This window comes from Sebastes umbrosus, chromosome 7 (genome assembly GCF_015220745.1).
Source record: "Sebastes umbrosus isolate fSebUmb1 chromosome 7, fSebUmb1.pri, whole genome shotgun sequence".
NCBI lineage: Eukaryota > Metazoa > Chordata > Actinopteri > Perciformes > Sebastidae > Sebastes > Sebastes umbrosus.
The window spans coordinates 4,545,018-4,565,005 of NC_051275.1; the positions used below are offsets into that span (position 1 = coordinate 4,545,018).

Consider the following 19,988-nt stretch of genomic DNA (forward strand, 5'->3'; position numbering starts at 1 on the left):
GGTAAGAGAAGTGCTGTAGATGGCGCCTTATCTGACGTTTCTAGATTTATGGTTGACTGCCGCTCACCCTGTGGACCAATTGTGGATCGCCTTGATAAATGGGAGTCAGTGCTCTACGGTGATTTTGAAGTAATGCGGTTCCTGTGGGACTGGGAGAAGGAAGTAGATCATAAGAAATACTTGCACGCTCCCCCCTCACCAGATATCGCTACATTTTGCTTCTCTTAGATACAGTATCTGTTCATTTCTGCTGGATCCTTTCCCACCACATGAACTTATCTCAGGATTCTGTATTAATGCAGTTTCTACTAAGGTTTCTCAGCTCTGGTTCTCAGGAGCTCGGGCACTGATGGTTTTCATTCAGGCTGTTTAATGAGGACTGAATAGACGCGAGATACCAGGAGAATGCATTTAATTACCGTGTACAATAGAAAACAAGTGGCACTTAGGGTCCCAAAGATGGAAGCAGCCACTGCCGGCGTTGCATGAAGATGAAAAAGTGACTGTAAAGAATATCAGCCGACTGTCGCTGCTCTCTGCTGGGCCTGACAGCGGTCCCTTCTCCTCTCCCTGATGCTCCACTAAGACGGCTCCACTGTCATATCCATCACAATAAAAGTAAAGATTCAAATCAGTTTGACCCAGGAGGAACAAGGACTCCTCCATCTCAAGCGTTTGATATAAGGAGAGTGATATCAATTCCATCTTCATGCTTTCAATAAAGAGATAGCTTGGCCACATCATGTTTGCTTATAGCACAAACATCGGAGACCTCTGTCAAAAGAAAAAAAAAAAAACGATGCTATACAAAAACTCCCAAACTAGTCCCAGTTTGTGCCTCTCATGTATTACATTTACATTCAAGTCACAGAGATAAGCATCCTATTTCCAGAAAAAATAAATAATAAATTGGCTACCCAGTGATCTTTAAAAAAACCCCAGAACCACCAGAAACACCATAAAGACGATTTTTAACCCGTTTTTAACCCTTTCCAAACAAATATGTCCATGCTCAATTCAAAAATGTTTTATTATTTTAATATATATATATAGTAGGGCTGTCAATCGATTAAAATATTTAATCGCGATTAATCAGAAATTAATCACACATTTTTTGATCTGTTCGAAATGTACCTTAAAGGGAGATTTGTCAGGTATTTAATACTCTTATCAACATGAGAGTGGACAAATATGCTTTCTTTATACAAATGTATGTATATATTTATTATTGGAAATCAATTAACAACACAAAACAATGACAAATATTGTCCAGAAACCCTCACAGGTACTGCATTTAGCATAAAACAATATGCTCATATCATAACATGGCAAACTGCAGCCCAACAGGCAACAACAGCTGTCAGTGTGTCAGTGTATTGACTTGACTATGACTTGCCCCAAACTGCATGTGATTATCATAAAGTGGGCATGTCTGTAAAGGGGAGACTCGTGGGTACCCATAGAACCCATTTTCATTCACATATCTTGAGGTCAGAGGTCAAGGGACCCCTTTGAAAATGGTCATGCCAGTTTTTTCCTCGCCAAAATTTAGCGTAAGTTTGGAGCATTATTTATTCTCCTTCTCGACAAGCTAGTATGACATGGTTAAAACAAATTTGTGTTAATGCGTTATTATCACGTTAACTTTGACAGCGCTCATTTTTTTTATTTTTCTTGTGTCATATAAAATGAGCAAGGAGATACAGTACATACTTTCTGAGTACCTGGATAGGAAATACAGTCAAAACTTGGGAAATGGGTTATATATCTTTTTTTTATTCTACAGCAGATAAAATAAAGATGCTTAGCTCTGCCACTCCAGTGTAATGGTAATAAATGAGAGGCACAAACATTGGTCAGCATGATGCAGCCCATACCTCATAAGTACTTTTGTTGCGCCCTTTTTGTGCTCCAAACGTGACATTAAAACTACAACGTTCACTCTTAAAGCTCCTGTGATTCGTCCTCTAAATGTCTCTTACGAACCAGCCCAAGAGATGAAGCCTTTGACAATATTATATAGGAGGCTGAATTTATGGAGGATGGTGTTTTACCATCCTAGAAAAATACAACTAGCTGTTGTAAAAAGCATCAGGTTCCATACTGTGTGCCCCAGGCATTCAAACCTGCAGGAGGCGGTTGTTCCTGGAAACCACAGGCTACCTCTCCTCAAAAACAACGATGAAGATATGCTTTTCTTCACTCTCCCGCATATTCACGAGAGGAGAGAACAAGCACTCTTACAGTAGTTGTAATCTGAATTTTGCTACTCGTGGTACAGTATGTAGGATAGGATAAATAATGAGAACAAAAAACCAACCTGTGTAATAGTTGTCAACATTAATAATGTATTTTTGAATGGACTCAGCGTGGGTTAAAGGAAGTCTCACAACATTTATGCTCGTGTTTAATCAAACCTGACTCTCCTTACAGAAATCCTCTGGGGGTATAGGCCTACATGCTGTTCACCAAATTTTTCAGGTGCTAGTCTTCTCTGCTGTTTGAGCACTCTAATATCATGATAAAAGAAAGGGAAGTCATCAGACACACACGGTGTAGTGTAGAGCCTTTTTTATCATGGCATTCAATGACATTTGCCATTCAAATCTTATTGCTTTCTACTAGATTTTGAATTCTAATACTAAATGGCCCTCTGCGTTTGTTCCCAAAATGATTTTTTGGTTGTTGTCCCACTCTACCGGCAGATAAAATGCCATATGACCTGACAAACATTTCACTTTTTAAAGCAGCAGTAGGCAGAATGTTTTTGGCATCATTGGGCAATTGGCCATAATAACCTTTCAGCATATTGTAATTCAACTAAGAGAAAACTAGACTTCTGCACCTCCTCATGGCTCTGTTTAAAAAAGGCTTTAAAAAATTTGGCCAATCACAGGTCATTTCAGAGAGAGAGCGTTCCTATTGGCTGTTCATTCAACGGAGGCAGCTGTCAATCACTTGCAATCTCTGATCAAACGGTCAAACTAGGCAGCGCTGATCAACTATGAATTAATATTCTGTTACTGTAATGCCTACTTCTCTCCTCAAATGTTTTCAGAATCATCTTGTAGTGTACTGTTTAGCTGTAAAATGAGAACGTTTGCTCCGGCTGGAGGGGCAGCGCTTAGTATTTTCTCAACAAATCTCAACATGGCTGCCGCGTCACAAACTTTCTCATTTTACAGCTAAACAGTACACTACAAGATGTTTCTGAAAACATTTTATGCAAGGAATAGGCATTACAGTTACAGAATATTGATTCATATTTGATCAGCGCCGCCGAGTTTGACCGTTTGATCGGAGTTTGCGAGTGATTGACAGCTGCTCAGAGATGGCAAGGCTCCAGCTCAGTTGTTTTTCTCCGGTCTATGAAATCTTGCAGATGCCGTTAGGAGCACCAGAGGACACCAGAGGACACCGGAGGACATCGGAGGAACATTATTTTTTTCAGATGACCTGTCTCATGCACTACTGTCAGGATATAGTGACCGCTTTATAAAAATAACTTTTTGTCATCATATTTGCTCTAACCCGCCTACTGCTGCTTTAATGTCATTTTCTTTACATTTCTAATTTCTAAAGCGTTTGTCTCGACCTCAGCGCCGGCATTTATCTGGATAGCTCAAGTAACAGAATGGAATATAATCACAGGCATTTTGTGTTGGAGCTGCAGCAGCCAGCAGCGTGCATGGTGAAATCCCTTCCCGACTTGTTGCCGTCTCCTGGGTCACACTCTGAAAGCATCCTCTTTGTGCATGTCAGACCCCCAGTTCTGACTCTGACAATACTGCATTCTCCAGGATCTTCCCTCCAGGCATCTCGATGCTCGTGAGCCCATAAGAAATACAAACAGACAAACTGTTACAACACAGACGCTGCGCTCTGTGCTCTCAGGGTTACTTATGAAATCTTCTCAGACACAGCACATCATACAAGTCCTGGATATCTCATGGCAGACATATCTACAGGGGTTGCACTCAACAACATAAACACCTGTAAGATATCTAATATAGCGTGAGGCTTGCACTTCAGTTTGCTGCAACTGTTTCACAGAGCTGTTGATTTAAAGTTCTGAGGACATAGTTTGCGGTGATGTTGCATTATGCTAAGGTGTTTCTGTTATTTTGTCTACTGTGTGAACAAATTTGCATGGTAATTGGATTGAACTACATTATATTGTATGAGCCATCCCCCGTGGTGGCACATGAATACTCATAAAATAACTGAGAGACATTTTTGGGAAAAGGCCAGAGGGTTTTTTCAGGGGTGGGGAATTATGTATTTTAGGCATTTTGCCTTTATTAGATATTTGACAGTGAAGAGACTGAAAAGTTGCATGAGATATGACATACAGCTTCAAAATGTACCTGAACCAAGTGAGCCGCCCAGGCAGGGCCGGCTTAAGTCATAGGCCATATAGTCGGTTGCCTAGGGCGCAACCCTCTGGGGGGGCGCTGGTTGCACTAAAAAAAAGAAAAAAAAGAATAAGAGTTAAAAAATAAATTAATAATTAAAAAAAAAAAAAATTCCGTTGGGCGCTCTTCCTCATTGTCTGCATTCAGGTAACAAATGAAAAAATAAATAAATACTTTTCACCCCTGTAATTCTCTTTCTCACACTTTTTCCTCTGCCAAGTCACACTTATTTGTTAATCAAAGTGTAAACTGTAGTGACTTTTAAGTCATCAATATCAGGGACCAATTGTTTATTTATATTATAATAAATACAGTTATTTATGAAAATAAAAATCTTAATTTCTGTCTTAAAACCATTGTGATGTGTGATGTGTGTTGCAGTTAACGGGGCTAGGGTTAGGGTTCTGGGAGTTGAACACAAACCCCAATTTCGCCTATATAGGGCACCAGAAGGGCTAGAGCCGGCCCTGTACCAGAAGGACCAGCTCAGGAGCCCCAGGAGTAAAAATGTGCAACCAGTAACAGAAAAAAACAGAGATAAAAATGTTTAAAAAGAGAAAAAAAAATACTAAATACAAGCAGAATTGAATCAGCACCTTTGTGAAACAGCCTGGACAAAAGCTACATTGTGATCTCCTCAGACTCTCTTTTCATGGTGCAGCTGCTATTAAGAAGCTGCTTGTATTGATGCCGGCGCACAAAGTAGCACAAAGTGAGGATGCCTGGGAAATGGAAATTTAAGTATTATGGTCTGATGAGTTGTCTTTCATCCCCCTTACATCATGTTGTGGGAACCACTGAGGCGGCTGCTCAGTACAGTCCCATAACAACATTTCACAGCTTCCCTGGTCACCAAATGGAAACTGAAACTTTATGTTCTTGAGTGCAGAGTGCAAGGTAGACTCCTTCTTTTGTCGTCCCAAAGACTTCAGGGCTTTCCTCATTGAAGTCTGGTCCAGTATTCCCCTGCACACAGTCCACAGGACCCGTATATATGAGCAAAAAAGAAGAGTTTTTGTGTCAAGCAGTTGGTGACAGAGTACCATCACAATATACTCTGGAGGGACAGAATCAGTAGTCAGACTGCACGTCCAGTTCGTCCACATTTTTCTTGTGGCTCGACAGGCACTGATTTATTATCATTAGTAATAATGAAAGAAACACGCTGCAATAGTTACTGTGCATCACACATCAATTTTACTTTTGAGAACAAAATGCAGACAATTCATTTTGGCGGTGGTAAAACGACAATGACACTGGGTCAGATGAGGGATGATTAAACACTCCACTTCAATCTCAACCTCGTTGCTTGAAATGTATGCAGAGATCCTCTCAGTGCTCTTCAAGAGGTGGAGAAAAGGCATTTTTTTGAGTGTTACACAAAAAAGAAATGATATGTTCATGACACTTTTGGCTAAACACGGGAGGATGGCCCTGAATATGAATTTGTTTTCATCCGCTGCAGGGGAAGGCAGATCAAAACCTGCCATATGCTACAATACACGGCTTAAATGGCTGAGAGTCTGTGCTAATGCAGTAGGTGTGGATCACAGAATTACAGTCTCCATGGCAGTAAATCAAGGCATTATAGCTTTTATCTGGGATGCTCAAAATCAGCTCTTGTTTCACTTATAACGGCAACGCTTTGATAACAACGTGCAGAGAATGCTGAAAGTTGTCCAAAAGACATCCATTCACACGTCGATTCGCAACGGATGTTTAGAAAAACCAAAAGAGAACATAAAGGCTAGAAGCAGATCAATTATCGCAGATCAATTATCACAGTCATTTGCAAAAAACATTATTTCAAACGATGAAACCTCTTGTATGTGAGACCATTTTAATGACAGCAGTCACAAAAAACAGTCACCTGTCCCAGTGATGTTCTTCGGTTCATACACGTTTTAGTTCATCAACAACCTTCTCACATTAACAGCAATGAGGAACACAGGTTGCAGCAGGTCTTTGAGATGTTCAATCATCAACAGTGTGGAGACAAAAGTCACAATAAAAGTCAGAGCTACAGTAAATGGGAAAGGCACACGTCATTCTCTGTGTGAATTTAGGGTTTGTTTCCTACAACAATCCCTGAGGAATGCTGCAGTATCTAATGAACATAGTGCACATGAATCATGGTATCTTAAAGCCGGGAGGTGTGTGAGTCATAGCCGACCTGTAAAACTGTAAAACCCACACAAAATCATCAAAATTAACGTATTTTAGCAGAGTTTAGTGAAATACACGACATAAACTATGTTAATGGGATCTACTGTGGGAGAAAACCATGCATTACTTTAGGTTAAGTGGAGAAAAAAACCTGTGTAATTCAGCTAAAAATGTTTCTTGTGCATTATGCAACACACTGTGAACAATCCAAATTAGATGATTTTATCACTTTGCTTCAGCTGCAAATTACTGGCTTAACAACAGGGCCATAAATAACCACACAAATGCTCCCAGTAGCTGCATTACAACACAACTGTTTTAGATACCCATTAAAAGTATAATAATTCAAAGCAGCTTATTACTTTGTGCAAATTGCAATATTTTTATACGTACAAGGTCCCGAAATGCAAATTAAAAAAGACGGTGATTAAATACCTGGACGTTTTGATTTTCAAGTGCTGGTAATACTGTAAATCTCTTAACACCTTGACACCATGATCTGTAATTAAATACAAAATAATTAAACCGAGTCAAATTTACTTCTACATATGTAACATTTGAAAAATATTGGTATTTTCTCTGAGCTTTTATCTTGTTTGTTGTCTTCCCTCTGCCACAGTGGCCGGTCATGTGTGTCAGATGACACGCCAAATTCAACAGAGCCTATAAATGGCTGCTGGCTAGTGGTGGACGGACTCGGCGGGGTTTTAAGTTTTAGCATCTAGCTGCTGGTTAGGTTGGACGCTTCCCAAATGGACCAATCTGTAGTAAATGGGGTTACACAGCATCTAAGGTTGCAGATGGTGTTTGAAAGCACACAAGCTCACAATGCCTTTTTTTCCCTCCCCATTTAGGAAAAAAAGACTCAAACACAAAAAGTGGGTTTGGGTGGTGTGCAAGGTTGACACTTTAAGATGAAGGTGATTGTTAACACTCAGTTTGAGGTTGGAATCCATTCTCGATCCTGGTCTCTGTGGAGACAATCATCCTCTAATAACAGTAATCTATCTCCTCGTTGGCCAGGACAATGGCTGTTCTGCAGGGGATGTAGACCTGAGAGAGAAAGAGAGACAAAGGGAGGGGAGAAAGTGGGGAGAAAAGTGAGTTGACAATTGAAGATTAATGATGCTAACGAGATCACCGATTTAGGAAATTATCGAATCTTCACGTTTATCCTTTTTTTTGAGAAGTCAGACATGGAGGCACTTGGGTGCCGTGATGATCAGGCGTGATTGCTTCTCACAATCAAGGTCGACATGATGGCTACGTGAAGGGGAGGAGAAGGAGGAAAAAGATGGGGACAGAGAAGAAGAGGATGGGGGGGGGTTATATAGAGGGATATTCAGATCTGAACAGAAAAATAACTCTTCAGAGCAGACAGTAGACAAACGCCAAAGCCGTGATCGAAGAGGACTGTCAAGGTTAGAGAGGTAGACTCAAAGTGTGACAGAGTTGCAGCTTCATTAAGACCTCTGGGTGGCACTGGAGTCGGCCGATCTGCAGCAGAAAGTTGTGCTTGTGAGCTGCTTCTGTGGCATTTCATTTGAAGCTTTGAGCTATGGAGAATGTGCATCCTGGCGTAGTTGCTGCTGCAAATTTCTTGATCAGTGACTTAATCGGTCTCAAATTCATTAACATTACATTGCATGCAAAGCTTGTGCATTCATGTGAGCAATCCCAAAATGAGCAATCTTGCCTAAAGTGGGGGCAAAAAAAATAAAATAATCATAATTTCCAACTCTGAACTCTCCAATCAATGCAATTACTGTGTGTTTCATCATCTCCATATATTGGCTGTGCATCAAGTGTAAACTTGAGATTCTGTGAAGATACAATCTGCCAGTGGGCATAAGCGGAGCTAAAAGAATCTCCCGAGTTTTGGTGGACTGAAGAAAAAAACATGTCAGCAAAAAAATAAGCACGCCATGAAAAAAAAAAAAAGAAGGAACTGAGCCTGGAAATGTCAGATTCCTTATATATACAGTACAAAGAAATCTTAGTGAGGGTGTTCGTTTGGAGCGGTGTAGCTAATAAAGTCTTTGATCAATCCTTTTGATATTCACGGTGTCGTTTGGAGGCAAGGAGCCACAGTGTACCATTAGTCATTTCAGATTTATGCCAAAGGAAAAGCCAAGCAGACATAAATGATGCTATATTTCCCCACAGAAAACTGAAAAAGAGCGCAGAACTGTAAACAATTCAATCACCCCCTGAACTCTTCAAGCCGCCCCTCGGCATCAGTGGATCTGAGCTCGCTGCGGATGTGTTTCTTTGGCAACAGTTTGTCACCGAGGGAGTCGAGCAGCTCGGCACTGAAACACTGACACAGACATTGGTGACTAATTAAACAGTCACAGTGGGAGAGTCTCCATGCAGAAGCACCGCAGAGAGAAGGGAAGGCAGAATAAATCATTGCACCTGTTTAGACAAAAGCTACCACTGCGCCTAACCTGGAGTATGTCAACAGCTTTTATTTCCAGCAAATAGATAGCAATAGTGACACATTCTAAATCCATCTGTGAACAAAGAGCAGCGGATAGCTCCATGTTGGCACCGCAATTAGTGGAAGACATTCTAATTAACACGGTACTCCTCACAACGTGAAGGTGATATAAATTAGATTCGTACTAAATGACCTGTTACCCACTCACACTTTCAATTCAGACTAGACACAGTTAAAAAAAACGATCAAATATTTCCCATTATGTTACATTTTAGTCAAAATCATTCTCATCAAACACAGGACATTTTATATTGAGCAGAGCTAAAACAAAACCACCCGTGGGAATAGAGCCAATCGGATCACACGTGACAATGTACTAAGTAGATGACCACAAAGAGAAGCAAAATCACTACAAAAAGACGCAAAATGACCACAAAGAGAAGCAAAATGACCACAAAGAGACGCAGAACGACCATAGAGAAGAAAAACAAGCACAAAGAGATGCATAACGACCACAAAGAGATGCATAACGACCACAAAGAGAAGCAGAACGACCACAAAGAGATGCATAACGACCACAAAGAGAAGCAGAATGACCACAAAGAGACGCAGAATGACCACAAAGACATGCATAACGACCACAAAGAGAAGCAAAATGACCACAAAGAGACGCAGAACGACCACAAAGACATGCATAACGACCACAAAGAGAAGCAGAACGACCACAAAGAGATGCAGAATGACCACAAAGACATGCATAACGGCCACAAAGAGAAGCAGAACGACAACAAAGACACGCAGAACGACCACAAATAGACGCAGAACGACCACAAAGAGCTGCATAATGACCACAAAGAGACGCATAACAACCACAAAGAAATGCATAATGACCTAAAGAGAAGCAGAACGACCACAAAGAGATGCAAAATGACCACAAAGAGACGCAGAATGACCACAGAGAAGAAAAACAAGCACAAAGAGACGCAGAACGACCACAAAGAGACGCAGAACGACCACAAAGAGACGCAGAACGACCACAAAGAGACGCAGAGCGACCACAAAGAGATGCATAACGACCACAAAGAGAAGCAAAATGACCACAAAGAGATGCATAATGACCAAAAAGAGAAGCAAAATGACCACAAAGAGATGCATAATGACCAAAAAGAGGCGCAGAACAACCACAAAGAGAAGCTAATTAACCACGAGGAGAAGCAACGTGACCACAAAGAGATGCAAAACGACCACAAAGAGACACAGAATGACCACAAAAAAAGCAAAATGAAAACAAAGAGACACAAAACTACCACAAAGAGACACTAAATGAACACAAAGAGATGTACAACGACCACAAAGAGAAGCAGAATGACCACAAAGAGACACGAAATAACAAGAGAATGACTTGAGAATGCTACAGCTGTGTCAGTCGTAGACATCTCTTTACTCCTATGTGTAGAAGGGTGGGGGACCCCTTTGCATGTCTGTGTCCGAAGGCCCATCGTGTCATAATTCATCCTTTAATTTGGGATACTTTCAGTTACAAATGGCATTATTTATTTATTGATATATTTTTCATAGTAGAAGAAACCTTCATTCAAATGTTTCTAAACCCACCGTTGCTCCCAGCACTTATGACTCCACATCGCTGGTTAACCTACAGTGTTATGATGTCATTTAGATCACACATTCAGTCACCCGGTATTAATCTAAATGTCTCAGGCATTATGTCACACAATCCTCATCAGTGTAGCACACATTCTGCGGCTTTGTGAAGGCGATGCGCGACAAGCAACCCAGGTCTTTCCAGCATCTGACTGGATTTGTCGGAATATTTCCATAAAGCTTCTGCTGCTTTCTGATGAGTCATTCGGAGTAGGTGTTTATCACTTCACCAGCAGACTCTCATAAACCACATTTCAGATTTAAGCAGCAGCAGTTACTACCAGCAGCCAGATCCAACAGCAGCTACTGTACAACAGTACCTTTGCCAATCTGGCAATTTGTTCCGAGTGTTAATATCAGAGCTGCAAAAAGAAATGAGCTGAAGGAAGTAAAACAGTTTGTTTTTTCCGAAGTACATACAGTATACTGTACCGGCAGAAAGTTAGCCTCTGCCGTTTGTCCTTTTTTTAAACTTGTTTTTTCTTACGGATGTTCTTGTATCGCCTCGTATCACTCTCGTGTGAGAACTTGGACTTTCTCCTCACTTCAAGAGCAGAGTCCAGCCTTCGGGCTAATACTCAATATGATCAATGTTCAAACACACTGATAAAGGATTCATGAGGTGCTTCACAGGAATATATCATCCACTGGGTTTCTGTATCCTGACCCGGGCTGCTGGCAAGAGCACAGCCTGACTATCTGTGCACTTAAAGTCTCCAGACATGTCTCTGTTTGGATCCATTACTCACTTAACAAGGATCAACGGCCTGTAAGCACTCCTGTGAATGCAGGTTGTTCTTAGGCAGGCCAAGGATCTGACTGGGGAACAACACAAACCTGAGTCAAGACTCAATTAAAGGATATTATCTGTTTCTGTTTACAACCTGGCTCTTATTTTTCAAGTTTGGTTGTTTGCTTTGTCTTAGCAACGATATCGCAACATTCACTGATCAGCGCTTTGTTTATTGAGTATTATGTTATCATAACTACTAAGAATAATAAGCAAAGCTCCTGTAAACTGAAAAATAAGATCCCGATACACAGATTTATAGCTTTTCTGATAGCTAACTGTGTCTCAGTCTTCAGTTTACAGGAAGATTAACACTACAACAATTTAAAAAGAGAACTTTAAAATTGTGTTTTTAATATCTGACACAAAATAGATAAATGAAAATCAGGGCTGATTAAGTGCGAATCTCAAATTATCACACATTATTTATCTGTTCAAAATGTAACTTAAAGTGAGATTTGTCAAGTATTTAATACTCTTATCAACATGGGAGTGGGCAAATATGCATGCTTTCTGCAAATGTATATGTATATATTTATTATTGGAAATCAATCAACAACACAAAACAATAAGAGATATTGTCCAGAAACCCTCACAGGTACTGCATTTAGCATAAAAATATGCTCAAATCATAACATAGCAAACTGCAGCCCATCAGGCAACAACAGCTGTCAGTGTGTCAGTGTGATGACTTGACTATGACTTGCCCCAAACTGCATGTGATTATCATAAAGTGGGCATGTCTGTAAAGGGGAGACTCGTGGGTACCCAGAGAACCCATTTACATTCACATATCTGGAGGTCAGCAGTCAAGGGACCGCTTTGAAAAAGGCCATGCCAGTTTTTCACCAGTGGATTCCTTAGTTTTCTAGTTTCATATACCAGTATCGTCATGGTAGCTTTAAAACTGAGCCTGCTACAACTTAAAAATCGCAATTTGAGTTAATGTGTTAAATAAATTAGTGCCGTTAAAAACTAATTTGCGTTAACACCTTAACTTTGACAGCCATACACAATACAGAATTATAACTTTGCTGAGCTAACAGTGTCTCATTCTTTAGTTTACAGGAATATTTACACTACAACAATTTAAAAAGAGAACTTTTAAATTGTGTTTTTAATATCTGCTTCACATACTGTAAATGTATACTCACAATTACTCACAAATGAACACAAGTTCTGACCTGTGAACATGTTGCACACAGTATGTGTAAAAGGATTTGGTAGTACTGTATATTTGTCGTCCTGTCACAGTTTGACTCTGTAAGTTCACACTTCTGCATCAGGCCTTAGATGTTTCTGATGGAAATGTACGTCTTTTGATCATTTGCTACGAGCCTTCCACGTTTCCCCTCACTTTCTTTTTCTTCCTCACTTAATTTCTTTTGTGAAACTGTCAAAGGAGACAAGCCCTTTGATGCATGCAAAGTTTATCAAAAGGTTCTGAAGCGGCTAATTATTCATCAGTGTTTCTTAGCGTTATGTCTTTGACATTATAACACTCAAACAAAACTGTAAATGGGACAAACACCAGAAGAGGTTAAAACCTAAAACACATTTCCTCACTTGGAGAGTTGTTGTCCCTGGGTACACTAAGTTTTTGTCTCGCTAAATGAATAAATTGTAATCGTTCAATAGCAGTAGTCCTAGTTCTTGATGTGTGAGTGAGATTCTCATGAAATGCCCTGCTGAGTATATCAAGCTGTCAGTTCACTCAGATGAAGGCTTAGCGGCAACATTTTTTTATTTGCATAGAGAGAAGAGCGCATTTTTCATCTTTTTTATTCAGCTTCATGGCAAGCTGTTCAAACATTCACTCTCTTCATATTACTCGGGATGAAATGAAATGATTACTAACAAACCCTACTAAAAAAAACACACACACAACAATGCCGTTAAAGAGCGGTGAGAGGGAGTAAAAACTGTACATTTACTGACACGGACCAAATAATGAGCTCAAACTCACCATAAAGCTCTGAAAAGCCGCGGGGAGCTGCAGATTTCGATGATTCCCATTGTCACATTGTTATTGTAAATTATAAGCTGCTTTAAGAGAGCACAACCTGCAGGTCTGAGTCCACTGACACGGTTTATGTTTTTATGACCAGGGATGAGAGAGCCAAATCACACATATGCTGGGAACATGCAATAAGATAAGATAAGATAAGATGGACCTTTATTAATCCCCGGAGGGAAATTCAGGTGTCAAAGCAGCAACATCAGCAAACAGAGTGAATCACAGGAGATGTAAAGGTATACAAAAATTCTAAAGACAATAATAGAGATATAAAAGATACAGAGTGAATGGGTGAACATAGTGTGTACAGTCCGTCAATAAATAAATGTAGTATGTACAATAAATAAATAAATAAATAAATGTAAGATGTACATATGTGCAGTCAGCAATAAAGTGGTATATAGGATGTATAGTGTAAAGTGAGTGTAAAGTGCGCCAGATAGTGCATGTTTAAATTTCTTAAAAGTCCTAATAATACCACAGTGGATGGATATCTGTCTTCCACAAGCAGCCAAAACCGCTCCGTTAAGCCGTTAGCCAAGTTGTGTTGAGTCCAGTGGCGGACTGTCTGAGGGGCAGGGGTGAAAAAAAATTAAAAAAAGGGCAGCAGCTGCATGCGGTGTGGCACCAGCAAGCGTGCGGAAGGTTTTCTAGCAAGTAGGGCAGCCTATATGGCACTGCATCATGTTTTCTCAATTTTAGGGCCACCCTAGAGGACAATTAATCACAGTTTCTCCACTGGAAGGGCATCCAGGGCTCTTCGTCACGTCTTCCCTAGTGGAAAAGCACCATAGAGGGAACTTCATCATGTTATCTTCATTTAAGGGCACCCTATGGCACTGCATCACGTTTTCTTCACTGAAAGGGCACCCTTTAGGGCACTTTATCATGCTTTATCTACCATAGGGGCATCAAGGAGGGAACTTTCACGGCATTTTTTTTTTCAAACATAGGGTCACCAAGGTCACAAGGTTAGGCATTGACCTTGAACGGTTAAGGTTAGGATAGGTTGTCGGGCAACGAGTCTTTGAGAGTTTTTACAATTTGTGGGTTACCTTCTAGACACACGAAAACAAAACAGTGACCCCTCATTAACTGTGGCATTACTGCATATTAAGGTTTTAATACGGGTGATTTTGATATTTATTGCTTTGTTTCTTCTATTTTGATTTGTTTGAAAACACAACATAAATCATATTTAATGTAGATGTGTTTTCCTTCTTCTGTGGTGAAACCACTGATCTATTTAACAGTTGATGTAAAAAACTAAATATCCTTTCCCATTGTGGTGAGTAACAACCCAAAACTGATATCAGCATTTTGGATGACATGGATCTCATACATTGGTAAGAAATAATAAATGCAGATAATTTAATTTAGTTATAGATGGCACTTTAAACTACTTACTTATTTAACAGCACTTTTACTATGTAAAATGTGGATAATTTGCTACTGATTTATTTTTTGGTACCTCTTCCTAATAAGGTACCTTTTTTATATAGGATGTATAAGTCTTAACTATTAGCTTGATAATTCATTAATGTTTTATTAACTCTAATAAAACCATTAGTTACAATTTATAAACTATTTTTAGACTTTAGTGAGATGTGAAAAAGATGCAGCATATACTGTATACGGTTATGTAAAATGTTATCTTATAAATTAAGTCTTTTTTTCAAAGGGAATATTATTTTGAAATTGAAACAGCCTGACACCGACGCAGCCTACCAACGCCTACCAGAATATGCATTATTCCTCTGTATACTCTGTAGAATCTGTTTACCACCTGTGTCACGTCTAACAGATTCTATTTTGTTCTTGTTTTTTTGTTTGTTTGTTTTGTTTTGAGGAGGTGATGGGGTCTTTTTCCTCTTTATTGATTTTTTTTTTATAATGGAGAAAAAGACATGACAGGAAAAAGCAAAAGAGATGTCACAGAACAACAGTCCAGGAGCACATTTGTAAACACAGGGCGTTACTGTTACATGATGTTCGCCACAGCCTACCGAGCCACCGGGATGCTCTCGACACCACTGGCTTCATCCAATTATGTGCATTCTCAGTCTGAGGACTGAGGAGATATGAGAGTTTATTATCGCTCAGTAACGAGGAAGCTGGAGAACTGACGGAGCCATTAAAAAGACAGGAGAGGAGAAGTTTGCGCAGACTTTGAAAGCAACAGTTGTTAAATAAAACATGGACGATGTGGGCACCTTCCGCAGCCCCCGCAGAGGCTCTTGTCTGATTATTCTTGTCATAACCAGGTAGGTGTGAGGAGGAGGAGGAGGAAGAGGAGGAGGAGAAGAAGAAGCATCTTTATGCAAGACTACAGTCTCCCTGTGCAATGTCTACGAGGGAGCCTCTAAAGGAGATCTAGTATGTCCCCACCCTGCCGACTCCCTGTCGGCCCCACTCCTCTCACTCCCTTTCATTCCCCATTAATCCATGACGGTGCCAACATTAGCAGATGACTTGTTAACTAAACTTCACATTTTGGTCCAAGAGGGATTGTGGGTGAAGCAGTGGTGTTTGAATTAATAAGAGATTTAAGAGAATGTGGAATTTGAGTCCTTATCTGATGAAACCTAAGCTAATACGATAACCGTCTGCGTGAAAGAGGAAGAGGCTTTCCAAGGTTAAATAATGCTGAAATGATGCTCCAAATGGCACTGTGAGTTTTTCCCAAACACATTTGTGATGCATTAAAGTGCTCCGTCCGCCTCTTAATATACATGTAGAGTAATATCCTCTATCCATTAACTGCAAACACTTTCAGTATTGATCTGAGGAAGTTCAAGTTGAGTTCAGATAAACAAACACCTTATCAGGTGCTGTGTCAACTCCGCTACTACCTGAAACAGCTTAAGTGTACTGCCTCCAGATATTTATAATTTGACTGAACAAACTGAAAAAGCACAGAGGGAGACGATGACTGGGCAGACCACTTCACAGACATCACTGTCCTCGCGCATTAATTGGATTCATTAACATAAGATCTAACACATGCAATCAGCCGAGTTACAGTTGGAGTGTTTGGGTATCAGTGCTGATCCTCACTAATTCATCCCTGACCTTATTCATAAACATCTTATTGCCTTTCAGCATTTTAATCAAGCAAAAATTACATCAGGAAAAAAAAAGGAGGCAAACATGAGGAAGATCCTCCAGCGCTCTGCTTAAAATGCATATCGGTGTTTCTTTCTATATTTCAAGGACCTACCCATTTCGTGCTATTAGCCTAAAGCCATCTCCATGATGGAAGCCCAGTGGTTCGTTCTGCCAGATATTATTCTCCCCTCCGTGATGCCGTGTGAGTTTAAGAGGCGTGCACATAAAAAGGTAAGTTCTAACACCATGAATAATGCACATTGTTTGACGGAGAATGTGAAAGAGCAGTAGATATCAGATTCACACAACGCTCAATGGCTCCAGGATAACTGCCAGCATGAGTAAAATGCATCGAAGCCCAATATGTTATTCACAAACAACGGATACCATCCCCTGATAGACAAATCTAGTCTTTTTTTTTTTTTTTTTTTTTTTGAATGCAGGCATATTTGATCGTTTTCTGGATTCCGCATTAAAAGCTAATCATATTAATGAGGAAGATGCTAAATTATAGAGCAGCGGTTAAGCTGAGAGGCCCAGACCGGGGAGATGGTGGCTTTTTGCCAGAACAGGCAGCCCTCTTTCATGACAACACACTTAAACCTCATTAGAATGGCTCGAAAGGATCCTCTCACTACAAACTCCATTTCAAGCTAATTAAATTGATTTGGGAAATCAAACACGAAACATAAAGGACAAAACATTAATACACTGACAGCTATTTCATCATATTTTGTAATTGCTACAAGCAGGTTGAGTGTACACCTCTTTCCCTGCATAAAGGAAAACACTAAAGCCCAGTAAAAACCATCAATAGCCAACTGATTAATGCATAGAAAGTGGAAATTTGAGGAGCATTAGGTCTACATGTTATAAACTGCTGTCAGTGCTGCAAAGAAATAGAATAATGTTAACCAAATCAGAATTTCTTTACTCATACTGCAGGTAGGAGAAAGTCCAGTCAACATCCAACACACCTGAGCCAACAACAGGCATGAGAATAAACCTCTCATAGTAGACATTGTGATTTGTCATAGTGGGAAAACACACAGGTTCCAACTAATAGCATTAATGATGGCTCTGTTCCATTAATATTCTTGCCTTCACAGTGTCATCCCGGCTAGCGCTGTTTATATGCGCCCTCAGAAATGAATGCTATGTGTCTGCAAGATACATTTAATCACACGGATGGTGGGGGTAGTATATCGGGAAGTGAAGGTCAGCATACAGTAACCATCTCATGTTTATTAATGTTTACATCGGGGAAGTCCTCAAGAAAAATATTCTGGTGTCGACCGGGGATGATTCAGCCCTCATCTGTTGACTAGAGGATGTATACTGTATGAATCCTCCAGATACACACTTATATAAAGAGATTATTAGGTTTGCAACTAAGAACAGTAATGAAAGCTGCGTTATGTTTTAGTGCAGCAGTATGGGATCAGTGGGCACATCCGGTTCTGAAAAGTGAAGCCAATGCGGAAGTGTCTTAAACTTGCATTCTTTCTAACAGCCAGCAGGGGGCGACTCCTCTGGTTGCAAAAAGAAGTCTGATTGTATAGAAGTCTATGAGAAAATGGCCCTACTTCTCACTTGATTTATTACCTCAGTAAACATTGTAAACATGAGTTTATGGTCTCAATCGCTAGTTTCAAGTCTTCTTCAATACAGCATGATGTTCATTTAGTAAATTATGGTCCCATTGAGAGTCAGATAGACCATAAAGCAGGGGATGCTTTAGGGCGGGGCTACCTTGTGAGTGACGGGTCGCTATCACGGCGTTGTCCGGTCTGGGAGTCGTCCGTGTTATTGTCTTAGAACTTTAGAACTTTAACCCTTTCACTGTGTGTTTTCAGTTGATGAAAGTTACTTTGTAACATTTTGGTCGCCTTAAAAATGTCGACGGTAAGATGGCGACGGCCAAAAACCAAGATGGCTACGGCCGAAATACGGAACTCAAGGCTTCAAAACATCAGTCCACAAACCAATGGGTGACGTCACGCTGACTACGTCCACTTGTTACATACAGTCTATAACCAGGATCCAGGTATATGGGTGTGATTTACTGGGACACTTTAATGGAACGGAGTCATTGCTAAGGCTATTGGTCACACTATGTGCCTTTCCTGCTACAACAAGTCCAAATATCTTCTGACAGAATGCAATCATCAATCATTTTTTTGTGACACCTGACATGTCAAAATGTCTGAAATAAAAAAGGTATGCGAGATCAAAGCTATGCCCTGAGTCTTAACAATATGCAAATGCCATAAGTATTTAGGTAGTTAGTACACAAGAAATGAATGCATCTTTTGTACATCTTGTAATAGAAGGAACTGACTGCTAGACATGTGAGTTGGCAATGCTACAGGCAAAACACATTTGGACACAACAAAGCAAAAGAAAAAGTTTTAATCCTTCAATTTTGTATTTTCCGAAATCCTTCTGGAGCTGTCCTCATCACCTCCCACAGCTGCTTTTGATATATTTCAGCCGTGAGCAGCTCCCCTATTACATATGTGCACTGCATTGTGGGACAAGGGTGTCCATCAACAGCACACTCCAACATCATTTAGTATGCATACTGATATTTTGCAGTACACTTAATTTTGTCACTTTTTCAGTGTGAATGTACAACACCCTCCAACTATGTGAGAATTAGTATGCAGAGTGGGATGGTGATACAGCATAGGTTGTTAGAGAAGTGGTCTAGAGACTGGACGCGACAACAATGGCCCGGGACTTATGATTGGAGTACACTCCATAGTTAGGACTCAATGACGTTCGAACAACAGATGACCTTTGATGAGTCAAAACAAATTACCTTCATGGAGTTGGGGCGTCCGTTGAAGTGCTCGGCCTCGCTGAAGAACTCGGTGTTGTGGTCCAGCCGTCCGTGACCTCCATACTGAGCCTCATCTGAATCCAGCTTGATTTTGTATCTGACAAAGATTGACGTTAAGGCGCAACAGACAGTGGGAAACTAGATTATAAGATCTAAGACATAAGAAGCACGAGAGAAGGTTTTATCACCAGTGCTCTTGGTGTTCAGACTTGGTTTAGCAGCGCTCAGCTGGTTTATATTCATTGAAATCCTCGCATCCATCAGCATTCATCTCCCCTTCGCAGCACTACAAAGTGACAGAGCGGAGCCCTAACAGACAAAGAGAACGCTGCCTGAAATGAACATAAATACAAAAGTGATTCAGCCATGGCTCAGCCAGCCCCGCCCGCCTGTCTAATCTATCCAATTCGCTGCATAAATAATGAATTTAATCAAAAAAGTGATCCATATGAGTGACAACAAATACACAACAATACACTACATATGAGTGACAACAAATACACAACAATACACTACATATAAGTGACAACAAATACACAAAA

The 19,988-nt window shown here is 40.3% G+C and overlaps 1 protein-coding gene across 1 annotated transcript in view; it reads right to left on the reverse strand.

Moving 5' to 3' along the window:
* Window positions 1–5,589: 5,589 nt before the first annotated feature.
* The window catches only part of gbe1b (glucan (1,4-alpha-), branching enzyme 1b), a 99,888-nt gene continuing 85,489 nt past the window's right edge, over window positions 5,590–19,988 (reverse strand). Inside the window, exons 15-16 of the mRNA XM_037774866.1 lie at window positions 19,426–19,543; window positions 5,590–7,634 (exon numbers count right to left, since the gene is read on the reverse strand). Of these exons, the coding sequence (XP_037630794.1) occupies window positions 7,572–7,634; window positions 19,426–19,543 (181 nt within the window). The 3' untranslated portion in view covers window positions 5,590–7,571. The remainder of the gene's footprint in view (window positions 7,635–19,425; window positions 19,544–19,988) is intronic.